The sequence below is a fragment of the Pelophylax lessonae genome, assembly GCF_965119305.1.
Source record: "Pelophylax lessonae genome assembly, chromosome: 7".
Lineage (NCBI taxonomy): Eukaryota > Metazoa > Chordata > Amphibia > Anura > Ranidae > Pelophylax > Pelophylax lessonae.
The window spans coordinates 224,302,774-224,318,183 of NC_138774.1; the positions used below are offsets into that span (position 1 = coordinate 224,302,774).

A 15,410-nucleotide genomic window follows, 5' to 3' on the forward strand; every position below is an offset into this window, starting at 1 on the left:
GTGTGCTCCTAGGGAGTGCTTTCTAACTGTAGGGGAAGTGGATGCACTAGAGGAAAAGAGTGAACTGTGTTTCAGCTTAGCTGAAACAAAAGTTCTCTCTCTTCCTCTGTGAAAGAATGGCGGTCTGCCTTGTTTACATAGGCAGACTACCGTCCTGTCATTATGCCGAACTATTGCCTCCCGCTGTGTCCAATCACACCCGGAGCGGCACTCTGGGGGCAAGCGCGTGCCCCCGACATCTCCTGCACAAAATCACGTACGTGTACGTGATTTTAGGCAGCCGGGCCACCCCGGCCACCCCTGTTAAAGAAGAACTCCAGCAAAACAACAGATGCATTGTACATGTAAATGAACCATAACCCCACTGTTAGTTAATGGTAACTTACCTCCTTTAGCTGTATACAGCAGGTTTCTGTATCTGTGATGTCACTCCTCCTCCTGGCTCTGACTTCCTGTTTCCTTCCTTTTCCAGTCCTAATGCTCCATCTCCCATGATCCTTTGAGTCTCTGGAGCTTCAGGGTGGGCTATGGGAGTCACTTGTACCAGTTCTGAGAGTTGATGTGGGTGGGTCGTAGGGTTACTGTGGGGGTTTCTAGGCCTTCATGTGGGTGGTGAAAGGTGTAAATGTGTGACACCTCCTCCTGTGTCATTCCAGTCTTGCAGCATGCCAAAGAATAAAGGCTTTCTACAAGACTACAGAAGTAGCAGCACAACTAGCTTTCAGAACAGGCTGCGTATGAAGGGGTTTCCTTCATGAATAATGCGGTGATCTGTGAGGAGGGACTTGGGAGATTTGGAATCTTCCTATAGGTATGACTGGGCGGGACTGAATGCTAATTAGGAGGTATTCAATCCCACCCACCATTAAAGCTATGAAGGAAGTTACATCATTTACAGAGTCTGAAAGACTACAAAGGGGAGTGTTACAGACTCCAGCTAAAGGAAGTAGCTGCGGAAGGAACAGTGTATCAGCAGGATATACAGAGTGCCACATGAGACAAATCCACAACTAAACCCAGATCATCAGGGGATCTGCAGACAACAGAACAACATGGAACAGAGGTCTGATCTATGCTGGGATTGATCATTCCATTCCGTTCTAGTGAAAATCAATTTGGAGTTCAGCTTTAGGTAATTTGTCAATGTAGTGCTTCCAGGTATTTATTCTCTTTCGCAAAGATCACTCTCTCTGACAATACCTCTATTTGCTTTTCTTTCCAGAGAGACGGTGCCCTCTTTGTTCAGGAATCATCCAGAGTCATCATCTACTTCTCACATATAAAGAGTAAAATAATGTATGCCAACACTCACAGAGGTACCTTTGTTTTAGAGAAATTTGCTTCATATCCATTAATAACCAGAAACACTCTATAGGCTCAGTTTACAAAGCTGCCTCATTTGGCCCCTTTCACACTGGCTTTCCAATCCGATCCGCCTGTCAGTTTTTCAGGAGGACCGGATCGGATGCTCCGTGCTCCCCTTTGGAGCGGTGGACACTGACACCCGCTGCTATCCGATCCTGTCTGTGAAATCCGGACGGATGGAAACCCTATTTTCCATCCGTCTGGAGGATTGGATTGGATAGGATCGGATGAGAATGGACAGGCGGTCCGTTCTCATCTGATCTCCCCATAGAGCAGAGATGGAGTGGTCATAAGCCTGCTCAGCGGGGATCGGCGGATCAATCCCCCGCCATCGGGCGCACCGCCCATGTGAAAGTAGCCTTAGGATTTGGATGATTATTTTTAAAAGATGGGACAGTTTTTTTAACCACTTACCGCAAAGTGACATAGGGGTACGTCGGCAGACTTTGCGGTGTTATACCGGGGTGATGCCTCTAGCTAGAGGCATCACCCCAGTACCGTTGTTTAGAGCGGGCGGTCGGTTGGCTTTCCGGTGGTAACGACCGATGCGGCTCGGGAGCCACTCAGTCGTTACCCCGGCGAGTGGGAGAGGACGCCCCCCCCCCCTAACATCACGTCCGGGTTACTCTGCTGCTAAAGGCGGCAGATTCAAAAAACGAGTGTATTAAAAAATGCAGTTTCAAAAATGGAAGTGTGGTGGAGGGGGTCTAGGGTCCCTCCATAAAGAGTACCTGTCACTGCATATTGCTGTCACAAGGAATGTTTACATTGCTTGTGACAGCAATAAAAGTGATCAGATTTTTTTTTTAAACCTGTGATAAAGTTAAAAAAAAAAATAGCACCAGCCCTTTGATGGTTGATAGTTTGGTTGACAGCACACGCAAAAGTGACAGTTAACATTCCCAGCATGCTGGGAGAGTACCTGTTTTTTTTTTTTTAAACCATTAAGTTGATAGGCTTAGTTCCGGTTTAAAGTAGATTTCTTGGATGTATCTACCTAATCTTAAAAATGCCCCCTCCTAACACCTATACTAACTAATCTGTGAAATAAAGATCTGTAAACGTACCTTTTTTCAGGCCGCTCTGGTCCTGTCACATGATCTCCCCCATGTCAGCCAGTGCCAGATGCAGGGAAGAGGAGAGAGCGCAGACAATGGCTTGTAATGCCTTGGAGTGGTGACGTCACCCATTGGCTTACTATAGCCCATACAATGTCAGCACTCCCTCCTCTCCCCTGAAGCCAACACTAGCAGACACAAAGGAGCCATTGCCCTTGGATTTCCTCCTTGACTCAACTGTGGTTAGTTGGAACAACCACAAACTGCAATAACCACCAGGAACTTTCTCAACTCAAAACAAATGAAACATTTTAATGGTGATTAATCTTTTAGAATTTGGCACTTTATCAACTTAAAGAGGTTTTAAACCCATTAACATTTTCTTTTTTTTTTTTTTTTTTCAACCTGAAAGAGAAACACATAATGAGCTAGGGTGCATCGCATACTAGCTCATTATGAAATACTTACCTTAGAACGAGTACCCGCCGTGCCGCTTACCTGTATGACGGATTGACGGGCGACATGTTCAGTCGCCCGTCTTCCGGGATCGCGGCTCCGGCCATCTGATTGGCCAGAGCCGCGGTGACGTCACTCCCGCGCGGGAGCCGATGGTCACAGCACGGGCTCTGAAGGAATGGCACCAGCGGCCGTTCCTTCAGAGCGCATGCGCCAGTGATGTCACTGGCTGCATGTAAGGTAAATATCCCCTAAACTGTGCAGGTTTAGGAGATATTTACAGTACCTATAGGTAAGCCTTATCATAGGCTTACCTATAGGTAAAAGTTGGAGAGGAGGGTTTACTTCCTCTTTAATAGAAAAACACTCACATAAATAGTGCACACAAATGTTAGTGCACGACCGTAATATTGCATTACCATTTACAGGTGTATTGTCCCCTTAAGGCTAAGACCAAAGGCGTGCGCACAGTGTGTGCAGGATGTGCCTGGGCACACCCTAATCACCTAGTGCACATTAGCATTATCCCTCTGTGTAGCAGAGGGGAGATGAGAAAGATCTCCCTTTTTACGGGCTCTGCTATAAGAGAAGTGCTTATGCACTTCTCTTTCACTGTGGCGGCAGGGAGGTCAATGTGCCAGGGCCATACACACACGCATGTGTGTTTGAGCTTTGGGGTGCACACCCTAATGCAATTGGTTTCCCACACCTATGCTAAGACCTTAGCATCATCTCACAAGCCAGTTGCCTGGCCTTTTCTGGGTAGCATGATGACGTCACTAGGCTCCGCTTCCACGCGTTTCGTCACCGCCCTACATGGTAAAAAAATGTCTGACACTGATCAGCCCCTTCTGCTGCATCTCACCTTGTGACTGGCTACAAAGTTACAATGTGCAGCCTGATCACGTAGGGGAGAGGAGACTGAGGAAGTGCTTTCTCCTGCCTGCAGCAGGCTGATGACATTATCTTAGCATAGGCAAAGTCACTGACTGGTGCTTAAGGATGGTCTTAAATGATAAAAGGTTGATCTTTTTCTGAAAAATTATACTTGTATATTAAAAATGATACTGTTGCTCTATACTGTATTCATGCAAACTTGTAAAGGTAATGAAAGGTCCACTTTAAACGAACATTCAAAGCTTCAGTGAACACGTGTACAGTATATACAAATGTGAACAAACTTTGTAATTAGACCTTGACAAAACATCACATGTCATATGCCAAAGAACATTCTGCTGGGACACATAAGGCGGAGTGCTTTTTCTAATCCTGCATAGGGTAACAGATATACAAGACACCGGTCTACCCCAGTTTACAAAGAATAAAACAGACTTCCCAAAATGTGTATGTCCAGCAGCAAAGCGGTTAAGCAAAAAGCACACAGTGTATAAAGCTGCACAAGCAAGGGATATCCTTCTAGAAATGGAATACTTGTCCAGAAGTCATTTTCTTCATTGTCCAGGTCTGTCTTGTCATTTTTTTCTGCGATACCAGAACATATAGGTTACTGAAAATCATTGCAGTAGGAAAGATTAGAAATTAAAATTTGTTAAAACTTTTAGAAACATAAAAAAAAAAAAGTGATAAAATGTTAAAGCTCAACTCTGGGCACAAACATTTTTTTATATTAATATACAGTGGCGAAAATAATTATTTGATCCCCTGCAGATTTTGTAAGTTTGCTCACTTACAAAAAAAATGAAGGGTCCATAATTGTTATCATACGTCTATTTTAAATGATAGAGAAAAGAATATCAACCAAAAATCCAAAAAAAAAACACTATACAAGAATGTTATAAATTGAGTTGCAGTTCAGTGAGTAAAATAAGTATTTGATCCCCTACCAACCAACAATAATTCTGACTTCCACAGACTGGCTACAGTATTAGCCCACCTGATACAGAGATCTGTCAATTAAGGCCCCTTTCACACAGGCGGACCGTTCAGATCCGCCTGTTTGTTTTGTTGGCGGATCTGAACGGTCTCCCCATGCATTCCTATGGGGCATCGGATGTCAGCGGAGACATGTCCGCTGACATCTGACCCGATCCGATCCATCAAATCTTGATGGATGGAAACCCTATTTTCCATCCGTCCAGCGGATCGGATGGGATCGTATGAGAACGGACCGACGGTCGGTTCCCATCCGATTTCCCCCATAGAGATGCATGGGGAACTGACAGCTGTGTCTCCGCACACAGCGCGGAGACACAGCTGTCATCCTTCTGCTCAGCTGGGGATCGGCGGATCGATCCCCCGCTGAGAAAAGCGGAGTCCGTTTGACGGACACAGTGTGTGAAAGAGCCCTTAAGAAGGTGCTCCTAATGACAACTCATTATGTGTATACAAGACACCTGTCCACAGAAGCTCTTTCTTCCATTCAAAAATCATGATCATAGGCAAGACCAAAGAGCTGTCAAAGACGTTAGGGACAAGATAGTAGACCGGTGTTCTATCAAATTTCCCTACGTATGTCATTTCCGGTGCGGGTTCGTCATGCACCAGCTGTAGCCGCGTCACACGTCCTACTGCGCATGCGCGGAATAGGTAGGGAATTTTGATAACATCGTAAGGGGTGAGGCAAAAGTCCTACTGCGCATGAGCGGGCGCATGCGCACCAACGGATCGAGCAGCGGCATCTCTTATAACAAACATACATCCGATCTCCATGGCATACACTGCGCCGAGCCCACAATGGGACAATCCTCTTCCCTACCCACACGCGCACGCCCACTGTCTCATTGGGGTCGGTGCAGTGTGGGGCATGGAGATCGAATTGTCGGGTCGGTGCAGTGTCGGCTCGGCGCAGTGTCGGCTCGGCGCTGTGTGGGCCATGGATATCGGATGGATGTTTGTTATCAGAGATCCCACTGCCCGACCCGTTGGTGCACATGCACACTAGCTCTTTTGCCTGACCCCTTACGATGTTATCAAAATGCCCTACCTATTCTGCGCATGCGCAGTAGAACTTGTGACACGGCTACAGCTGATTCATGACGAAGCCACAGCTGATCTCAACCGGAAATGACGGAGGTATGGAATTCTGATAGGGTATGGTATTCTGACAGAACACCAGCACAAGGCTGGAATGTGTTACAAGACCATCAGCAAGAAGTTTGGGAGACAACTGTTGGAGCGATTATTTGCAAATAAAAGAAAAACAAAATAACCATCAATCGCCTTCGGTCTGGAGCTCCATGAAAGATCTTTCCTCATGAGGTAAGGATGATTATGAGAAAAGTGAGGGATCAGTCCAGAACTACACAGGAGGAGCTTGTGAATGATCTCAAGGCAGTTGGGACCGCAGTCACCAAACTATTGGTAACACAATATGCCACCATGGATTAAAATCCTGCACAAGGTCCCCCTCCTCAAGAAGACACGTGTACAAGCCCCTCTGAAGTTTGCCAATGGCCATCTAAATGATTCAGAGAAGGATTGGGAGAAAGTGCTGTGGTCAGATGAGACCAAAATTTAGCTCTTTGGCATTACCTCGACTCTCTGTTTGGAGGAAAAAAAAAATGCTGACCATGACCCTAAGAACACCATCCCTACAATCAAGCACGGAGGTGGAAACATTATGCTTTGGGGCAGTTTCTCTGCTAAAGGTACAGATCGTCTTTGCCTCATTTGGGGGCCAATGGACGGGGCCCTGGATTGTAAAATCTTGGATGAGAAGCTTCTTCCCTCAGCCAGAACACTGAAGATGGGGTGTGGATGGGTCTTCCAGCATAACAATGGCCAAAACATACCACCAAGGTAACAAAGAAGTGGCTCAAGAAGAAGCACATTAAGGTCATGGAGTGGCCTAGCCAATCTCTAGATCGTAATCATATAGAAAATGTATGGAGGGAGCTGAAACTTTGAGTTGCCAAGCGACAGTCAAGAAACCTTAAGGATTTAGAGAAGATCTGTAAAGAAGAGTGGACCAAAATCCCTCCTGAGATGTGTGCAAACCTGGTAGCCAACTACAAGAAATGTGTTACCTCTGTGCTTGCAAACAAGGGTTTCTCCACCAAGTAAATAGTCATGTTTTGCTTGGGAATCAAATACTTATTTTACTCACTGAAACTGCAACTCAATTTATAACATTTGTATCGTGTGTTTTTTTCTGGATTTGATATTTTGTCTTTATCATTTAAAATACACCAATGGTAAAAATGATAGACACTTCATTTATTTGTAAGTGGGCAGACTTACAAAATCTGCAGGGGATCAAATAATTATTCTACCCACTATATTCTTTATTAGTGGCAAAGGATCCCTTTGCAAACACTGGTATTGCCTTGTAAAGTAGCAATGATATCATCACTGTGCAGTACATAGCCCTGTCCAGAGAGCAGAGCTGTGGGAGGGGTTCAGTAGGCCCCACCCTCCACAGCAAACTACAGGAGGGGTGGAGTCAAGACCAGTCACCTTGCACAAGGAGAGAAAGCAGCAGTGAGAGGTCTTTATTACAGGAAGGAAAAGTCTCAGACTGGATTGCTGCACAGACCTGGAAGAAATACACATGGCACACCGAGATTCAGAGAAGAATATTTGATTATCCCAGAGTTCAGCTTTAGGGCTCATTCACATGTGCAGCAAATATTGATGCCCCTCTGAAAAACAATCCACAGTGGATCAATTTTCAGAGCGCGCTTGACAGGCAGTAAGGAGGCCACATATCCCCTTGCAACCGGCCCCATTTACTTGAATGGGTCATGCTCTTTCATTTTTGCAAAGCACCAAAGCATACTGTGGCTGAGCGGCTGCATTTCTGTGTTTAGGTAAATGGTTGGGGGATGGCAAAACCATGGCTCAACCACCTACTTTTACCACCGTTTAGCTGCTCATGTAAACAAACCCTTAAAGTAGGTGTAAGACAAATCACTAAAATGTCATATTAGCTTGTTAATGCAATTTCAAAAATCATTTTTATTTATTTTTTTTAATCTGCAGCTCTCATTAAAATAATACCTTTTGTTATTGCCATGGAGTCATTTCCCTTCTTTTTTTCTTCTCAGTGCTGTTGATCTCCTGCAGCCTTTGTGCAACCATTTCCTATTTACATACACTCCAGTGATGGCTGCATGGCATTTCCTGGTGGCAGTAATAGTAGATCATATGTAATTTGTATCGATACGACCACTTGTTGCTTCCACAGGAAGCCCATGGGATAGGGCGACAACGCGGGAGCACATTTGGTAGACAAGGATAGAGAGTTGTCACTCTATAACAGGATGTACCTGAACAAGGCTAGATATTATTTTGAAAAAAGCTGCAGAATAAAAATGATTACAAAGACCTTTTGAAATGACAATACAATGGCAAAAGTTTATTGATTGGGTTTATTTTAAAAATCAGTTGATTACAGAGAGGAAAAGATTAGTACAAGGCAAATCAATTAGCTTTCTCATTCTTATCAGTTTAGAAGATATGTATGGTTACTGCATAATGAGCTTTACCCTAAATCAGCGGCCTCCAAACTGTGGCCCGGGGGCAGAATGTGGCCCTTCCCTTGCTTTTATCTGGCCTTTGGAGCACCATTCCTCCCACTTCTAAACTATTTCTCTCATGGACCCCAACAATGGGGCATAAATACTGCCAATGACACCAACAATGGGGCTCTATTTCTTCCACTGACACCAATGATGGGGCACTACCCTTCCATTCACACCAATAATGCATTATACCTTCCACTAACACCAATGATGTGGTTCTATTCCTTTGAGTGACACCAACAGTGGGGTACTATTCCTCCTAGTGACACCAACAATAGGGCACTATTCCTTCCACTAATAGCAACAGTGGGTCACTATTTCTTCTACTGACCCAAACAATGTGGAACTATTCCTTCCACTGACACCAATGATGGGGCACTACCCTTCCATTGACACCAATAGAGCATTATTCCTTCCAATAACACCAATGATGTGGTACTATTCCTTTGAGTGACACCAACAGTGGGGTACTATTCCTCCCAGTGACACCAACAATAGGGCACTATTCCTTCCACTAATAGCAACAGTGGGTCACTATTTCTTCTACTGACCCAAACAATGGGGCACTATTCCTTCCACTGACACCAATGATGGGGCACTACCCTTCCATTGACACCAATAGAGCATTATTCCTTCCACTGACACCAACAATAGGCCACTATTCCTCCTTCTTATACCAAAGATGACGTATTGTCTACTCCCACACCAGGACATTTTCTACTCCCACTGGCCACAGCCTGGCCCACCCATCGAAGCCTGAAGGATGGAAAACTGGCCCTTTGTTTAGAAAGTTTGGGGACCCCTGCCCTAAATAATAGGCACAATTGCCAATAGTAAGTGAATTCTAATAAAAATACAATTATTTCAAGATATGGTAGGAAAGGCCATTTACAAAACCATGAACAGGAAGGATTCATAAAAACTTTTTTTATGTATGTAGATAACTTTGAAGAACCTATTACTACATTTGTTTGTATCTATGACACCACATCTATGTGTGACCATTCTAATAAATACAGGACTGTCCCGTTTCAGGAGATATTAAGTGGATTTGGGGCATTTCTTATCGGTCAAGGAATGTTTGAACCAGCTAAAGCATGGAAATATAGAAACCGTCACTGCTGACTACACCTGTCATCCTTATCCTTGCTCAGCGTATCGCTAAGCCAGCTTTGATTATTCTTTTTACTTTAAATAATTTTTGGTTTTTGGGGAATCCCTTTTAAAACCAAATTGTATAGCCAGTGGGAAGAATAATCCTTAAACTGGTGGTCAGTGGGAAGAAGGTCCCTTAAATTGGTGGCCAGGGGAAAGAATGGCCCTTGCATAGGTGGCCAGAGGGAAGAATGTTCCTTATATTGGTGGCCAGTGGAAAGCATGGCCCTTACATTGCTGGCCAGTGGGAAGAATGTTCCTTATATTGGTGGCCAGTGGAAAGCATGGCCCTTACATTGCTGGCCAGAGGGAAGAATGTTCCTTACATTGCTGGCCAGAGGGAAGAATGTTCCTTACATTGCTGGCCAGAGGGAAGAATGTTCCTTACATTGGTGGTCAGTGGGAAGAATGTCCCTTACATTGGTGGTCAGTGGGAAGAATTCTCCTTACATTGGTGGTCAGTGGGAAGAATGCTCCTTACATTGGTGGTCAGTGGGAAGAATTCTCCTTACATTGGTGGTCAGTGGGAAGAATTCTCCTTACATTGGTGGTCAGTGGGAAGAATGCTCCTTACATTGGTGGTCAGTGGGAAGAATTCTCCTTACATTGGTGGTCAGTGGGAAGAATGCTCCTTACATTTGTGGTCAATTGGAAGAATGCTCCTTACATTGGTGGTCAATTGGAAGAATGCTCCTTACATTGGGGGTCAATTGGAAGAATGTTGCTCACATTGGTGGTCAGTGGGAAGATGGCCGCTTATATTGTTGTTCAGTGGGGCAATGCTTCTTATATTGGTGGTCAGTGGGAAGGATGGCCCTTACATTGGTGGTCAGTGCGAAGAATGCCCCTTATATTTGTAGTCAGTGGGAAGAATGCTCCTTTTATTAGTGATCAGTGGGAAGAATGCTCCATTTTTTTGGTGGTCAGTGGGAAGAATGCCCTTAAATTGGAGGCCAGCAGAAAGAATGTCCCTTACATTGGTGATAAGTGGGAAGAATGCTTTTTACATTGGTGATCAGTGGGAAGAATGCCCCTTAAATTGGAGGCCAGCAGAAAGAATGTCCCTTATATTGGTGATCAGTGGGAAGAATGTCTCCTTACATTGGTGATCAGTGGGAAGAATGCTTCTTACATTGGTGGTCAGTGGGAAGAATGCCTCCTTACATTGGTGATCAGTGGGAAGAATGCTTCTTACATTGGTGGTCAGTGGGAAGAATGCTTCTTACATTGGTGGTCAGTGGGAAGAATGCTCCTTATATTGGTGATCAGTGGGAAGAATGCTTCTTACATTGGTGGTCAGTGGGAAGAATGCTTCTTACATTGGTGGTCAGTGGGAAGAATGCTTCTTACATTGGTGGTCAGTGGGAAGAATGCTTCTTACATTGGTGGTCAGTGGGAAGAATGCTTCTTACATTGGTGGTCAGTGGGAAGAATGCTTCTTACATTGGTGGTCAGTGGGAAGAATGATCCTTACATTGGTGGTCAGTGGGAAGAATGCTTCTTACATTGGTGGTCAGCGGGAAGAATGCTCCTGACATTTGTGGTCAGCGGGAAGAATGCCCCTAATATTGGTGGTCACAGAGTCACTTTATACATAATCTAATTTGCACTATTATTATATATTATATATATATATATATATATATATATGTTTATGATGCATATGTGTTTAGGATTTTTAGTAGTGATTATCAAATCACCTCTTACTGCATATTTTATAGAGTCTAATTTTCAACTCTGTGATTATACCTGCTTATATTGTAGGGTTGAGTCATTCCCTTACACTATACCTGCCATATATAACTGCTATAGTGGGCAGCACCATTTACCTCTCCTTTAACCATTTTACTTTTTACTATATATCCTTGGATTATCGTCAGGAGGTAGTACTGCATTACTTTACCTGACAATTGCATGGACACGCAACTCTGCAGCCAAATAAAATGTATTTTATTTTCTGTGCTACAAACAAAAAGGAGCAACAATTTTGGGAAAAAAATATATTTTTTACTTTCTGCTATAAAATGTATTCAATAAAAAATGTAAAAAAAAATTCTTTATAAATTTAGGCCAATATGCATTTTGCTACATATTTTGGTAAAAAAAAAACTCCAATAAGCGTAAAAGTTATAGCATCTGCAACTATGGGATATATTTATGGAATTTTTATTTCTTTTTAATTTTTTACTAGTAAAGACGGCAATCAGGGACTTTGATAGCGGGACTGCGATATTGTGGCAGACAAATCAGACACTGACACTTTTTGGGACCAGTGACACTAATACAGTGATCAGTGCTAAAAATATGCACTGTCACTGTTCTAATGACACACTGGCTGGGAAGGGGTTAAACATCTAGGGTGATCAAAGGGTTAAACGTGTGCCTGACCAGTATTTTACTACTGTGGGGGAGGAACTTTTACTAATGGAAGGCATTGATCTATGTTTCTGCTTTGCCGGAACACAGGATCAATGCCTTCCACATTGACAGAACAGCAATCTGCCTTGTTTTTATAGACAGAGCATCGTTCTGGCTCTATAATGAATGAATGGTGGGTGCCGGCAGACATAGAGTCCGCCTGACCCGCTGTGCACATGTATGCATGTGCGCCCAATACCTGCAAATGCGCAGCGCGGCCACCCTGTAGCAGTAAATCTGCTATGGGGTGGTCGTCAAGGGTTTATTACAAACACAGGTAACAACATGGGGGCAAAAAGGCATCCAACACCTATGGTGGGCCAAATATATCCCTTCATCAAGGGTTAAAATGATGCAGCAAAAAGTATTTCTTAGACTCGCAATATAGCTCCTGTAGAGGATCTCAAACAGGACCAATAGTTACAGAAAAGGCATGCTGGTACCTGTGGCCAATTGACGCGTGACATCACTTTGCTATGGATACAGGCAAGATCATCTGTACACTATTACTTTTGCCTGAGATCTTTTCTTGGAGCTCTACATTGAATCCAGTATAGATCATTTGTGCTACATTGTGTTAGGCTCTGATGAAGAGGGATTTTGGCCCTGAATTGAGTTGGGTGCCCCTTTGTCCTCTTGTTGTTACCTGTGATTGTAATAAAGGCCATTAGACTCTTGAGATGATCATTTGGCGCTCTCCTTCCGCTCATCTCTAGAGCCATACAAACCTGACAGGGGTCCCAGCCTCTCACCACTCCATCCAAAATTACAGAAAACATTTTGGTCCTAGATACACTTTAGGAAAGCTACCATGTTTCTAGGTACACACTTACTTCTAAGGACTTTAAGTATAGTTACGTCTTCTTGCGTTATCAGTTTGCCGTCGCGGCCTCTCCCAGTGACTTTGCATTTGAAGTTCCCTCTGTCATCCATGTCCAACTTCCCAAGGGTCAAGGACACATCCCCAGAGGGTGATTTTGATATAACTGCACGGTTTCTGTACATAATAAGCGGGATATGGTCTTGTTCATCAGCCCTGTATATGATAAGATTATTTTTAGATTCCCACTCAACCTTGATCACGGCTTCATTATTCGATGCTACATAAGTGCAGGGTATGACCACCGATTCCCTTCTATAGCCCGTCACTGTCTTTTCCATGGTCAGGGAGATGTCACATAAACCTGGTTGGAGAAAATAAATGAAAATCTGTTAGCCACTTCACCTCCAGAAGGTTTTACCCCCCCCCCCCCTCCCCGTCATGACCAGGCCATTTTTTGCTGATCAGCAGTGGGCTATTTTTACTGGCAATTGCATAGACATGCAACGATGTACACAAATCAAATGTATCCTTTTTATAACTATATTTTCTGCTTTCTGTTAAAAAATATATCTACTAAAATCAAATTTCTTTGGCCAAAATGTATTTGGTTACATGCCTTTGGTAAAAAAAAAAAAAAAATCCCAATAAGTGTATATTTATTGGTTTGTGTGAAAGTTGTAGCATCTACAAATTATGGTATATATACTAGAATTTAGATGCTATAAAATGGCAGTGTTTAGTGAATTATAGTGTGACTGTGATAGTGTGACGGACAATCTGGTGCGGACACTGGCTGGGCCCAATATCTGCTTCTTACTTCACAATTTTAAACAAATGCACAACCTACCACCAGGCCCAGGATGAGGGGTGGACAGGAGGAGTGGCTGCCCCCTGGTGCCCTGGGCACTGTGATATTATGTGAGGTTTGGGGGTCACCACAAGGAGGTTGGGGGGAGGAGATTTGTGTTGGTAGAAGGAAGTTTGGGGATGCTGCAGGAGGTAAGAATTGTTCTAGGAGGAGAAGTTTGGGGAGGTGTGCTAGGAGTGCTGATTTGAAGGGGGGGTTGAATTGAGAAGTGAGATGAGGGAAGAGAATTTGGGCTAGGATGGGGGATTTATTCTAGAAAAAGTAATATGGGGGGGGGGGGGGAGGTTTGTGCTAGGAGGGGAAATTTTGTTCGGGAAGGGGGATTTGTGCTAGTAGGGAGGATTGGGGGGATTTGTGATAGGAGAAGAAATGTGTGTGGGGGGGATCTGGAGCGGGGGGGGGGGGGGCGGAGGATTTGGGCTCGGAGGGGAACATTTGAGGGGTAGAGGATTTGTGCTAGACAGGCAAATCTTTTTTTTTTGGGGGGGGGAGGGGATGAATTGTGCTGGAAGCATATGTTGGATAAGAGGATTTGAGCTAAGCATGCGGGTTAGCGCTCTGTTTTTTTTTTTTTTTTTTGGGGTAGGGGATTTTTGCTGATACATAATGGTCAAAGATCTTGGGGGGGTGATGTCAGAAACCAGAAGTGACAAGGATTTTGTGCCTCTGATTTTGGCTCTTTATTTACAGGGCCATTACTGGCCAGTGAAGCAGTGACCATCTGTGTCCGATTTGCTGGATTGGAGGGCAGAGGAGAGATCTGGGGTCTAATAGACTCCAGATCTCTCCATAAAGAGAACCTGCCATGGCACATGCTCTTAGATGGGATGTTGTTCATCCCTTGTGATATCAATAAAGTTATTTTAAAAAAATATATATTTTTAAAGAAAATAAATAAAAAAATGTGAAAAATAAATATTTTAAAGCTCCCTTGTCCCACCATGCTTGCAAACAAATGTGAAGCATGTGCGCCAGTCCCACACGCTTTTGTAAACATGGCTTGCACCACAAATGTGAAGTATCGCCAGGAATGTCAGAGCGAGAGCAATAATACTAGCTCCAGATCTCCTGTGTAACTCTAAACTGGTAGCCTGTAAAGGTTAAGAGTGTGCCTATGGAAATTTTTAGCTACCGTAATTTGGTGCTGTTTCACAGGCATACACAATTTAAAGCGTGATGTTGGGTATCTATTTACTTGGTATATCATCATCTTTTATATTTTACCAAACATATGGGTATTATATTGTTTTTTTCTGTGCATTAAAACTCATTAAAGTGTATTTCTTCCAAAAAAATTGCATATGAAAAAACTGCAGAGCCAATATCATGTGATCCAAATTTATATATATATATATATATATATATATATATATATATATATATATATATATTAGCGATCGACCGATATCGGTTTTTCATTGCCGATACCGATACTTTGGCCAACGCATATCGGTCGATATGCGCCAATATTTTTGTACATTTAAAAAAAAAAATGTTTTATTTTTTGTTCTTCACAGGTACTCTTGGGAAGGGATCTGGGGGTCTAAAAGACCTCAAACCCCTCCTCTACACTTAAAAGCATTCAAAACGCCAAGTTTGGCTGTTTTGAATGCTGTCGTTTTTTTTAATCTGGCGCCAGTACCCGGAAGTGATGTCATGACATCACTTCCGGGTTTTTGCATTGAGACCCAATCAGAGCTGAATGCGACTTTGATTGGGTCTTCGGCGGCCGTGCAGGCTGGTTGCCCGGGTCTGAAAATATATATGCCTGTATATACATATAC

The 15,410-nt window shown here is 43.6% G+C and overlaps 1 protein-coding gene across 1 annotated transcript in view; it reads right to left on the reverse strand.

Annotated features, from left to right (window-relative positions):
- Positions 1-15,410, reverse strand: part of VSIG4 (V-set and immunoglobulin domain containing 4) — a gene marked incomplete at its 3' end in the record, with an annotated part of 110,216 nt that overhangs the window by 70,030 nt on the left and 24,776 nt on the right. Inside the window, exons 4-5 of the mRNA XM_082263275.1 lie at positions 12,769-13,119; positions 4,311-4,361 (exon numbers count right to left, since the gene is read on the reverse strand). Coding sequence (XP_082119401.1) covers positions 4,311-4,361; positions 12,769-13,119 — 402 coding nt within the window. The remainder of the gene's footprint in view (positions 1-4,310; positions 4,362-12,768; positions 13,120-15,410) is intronic.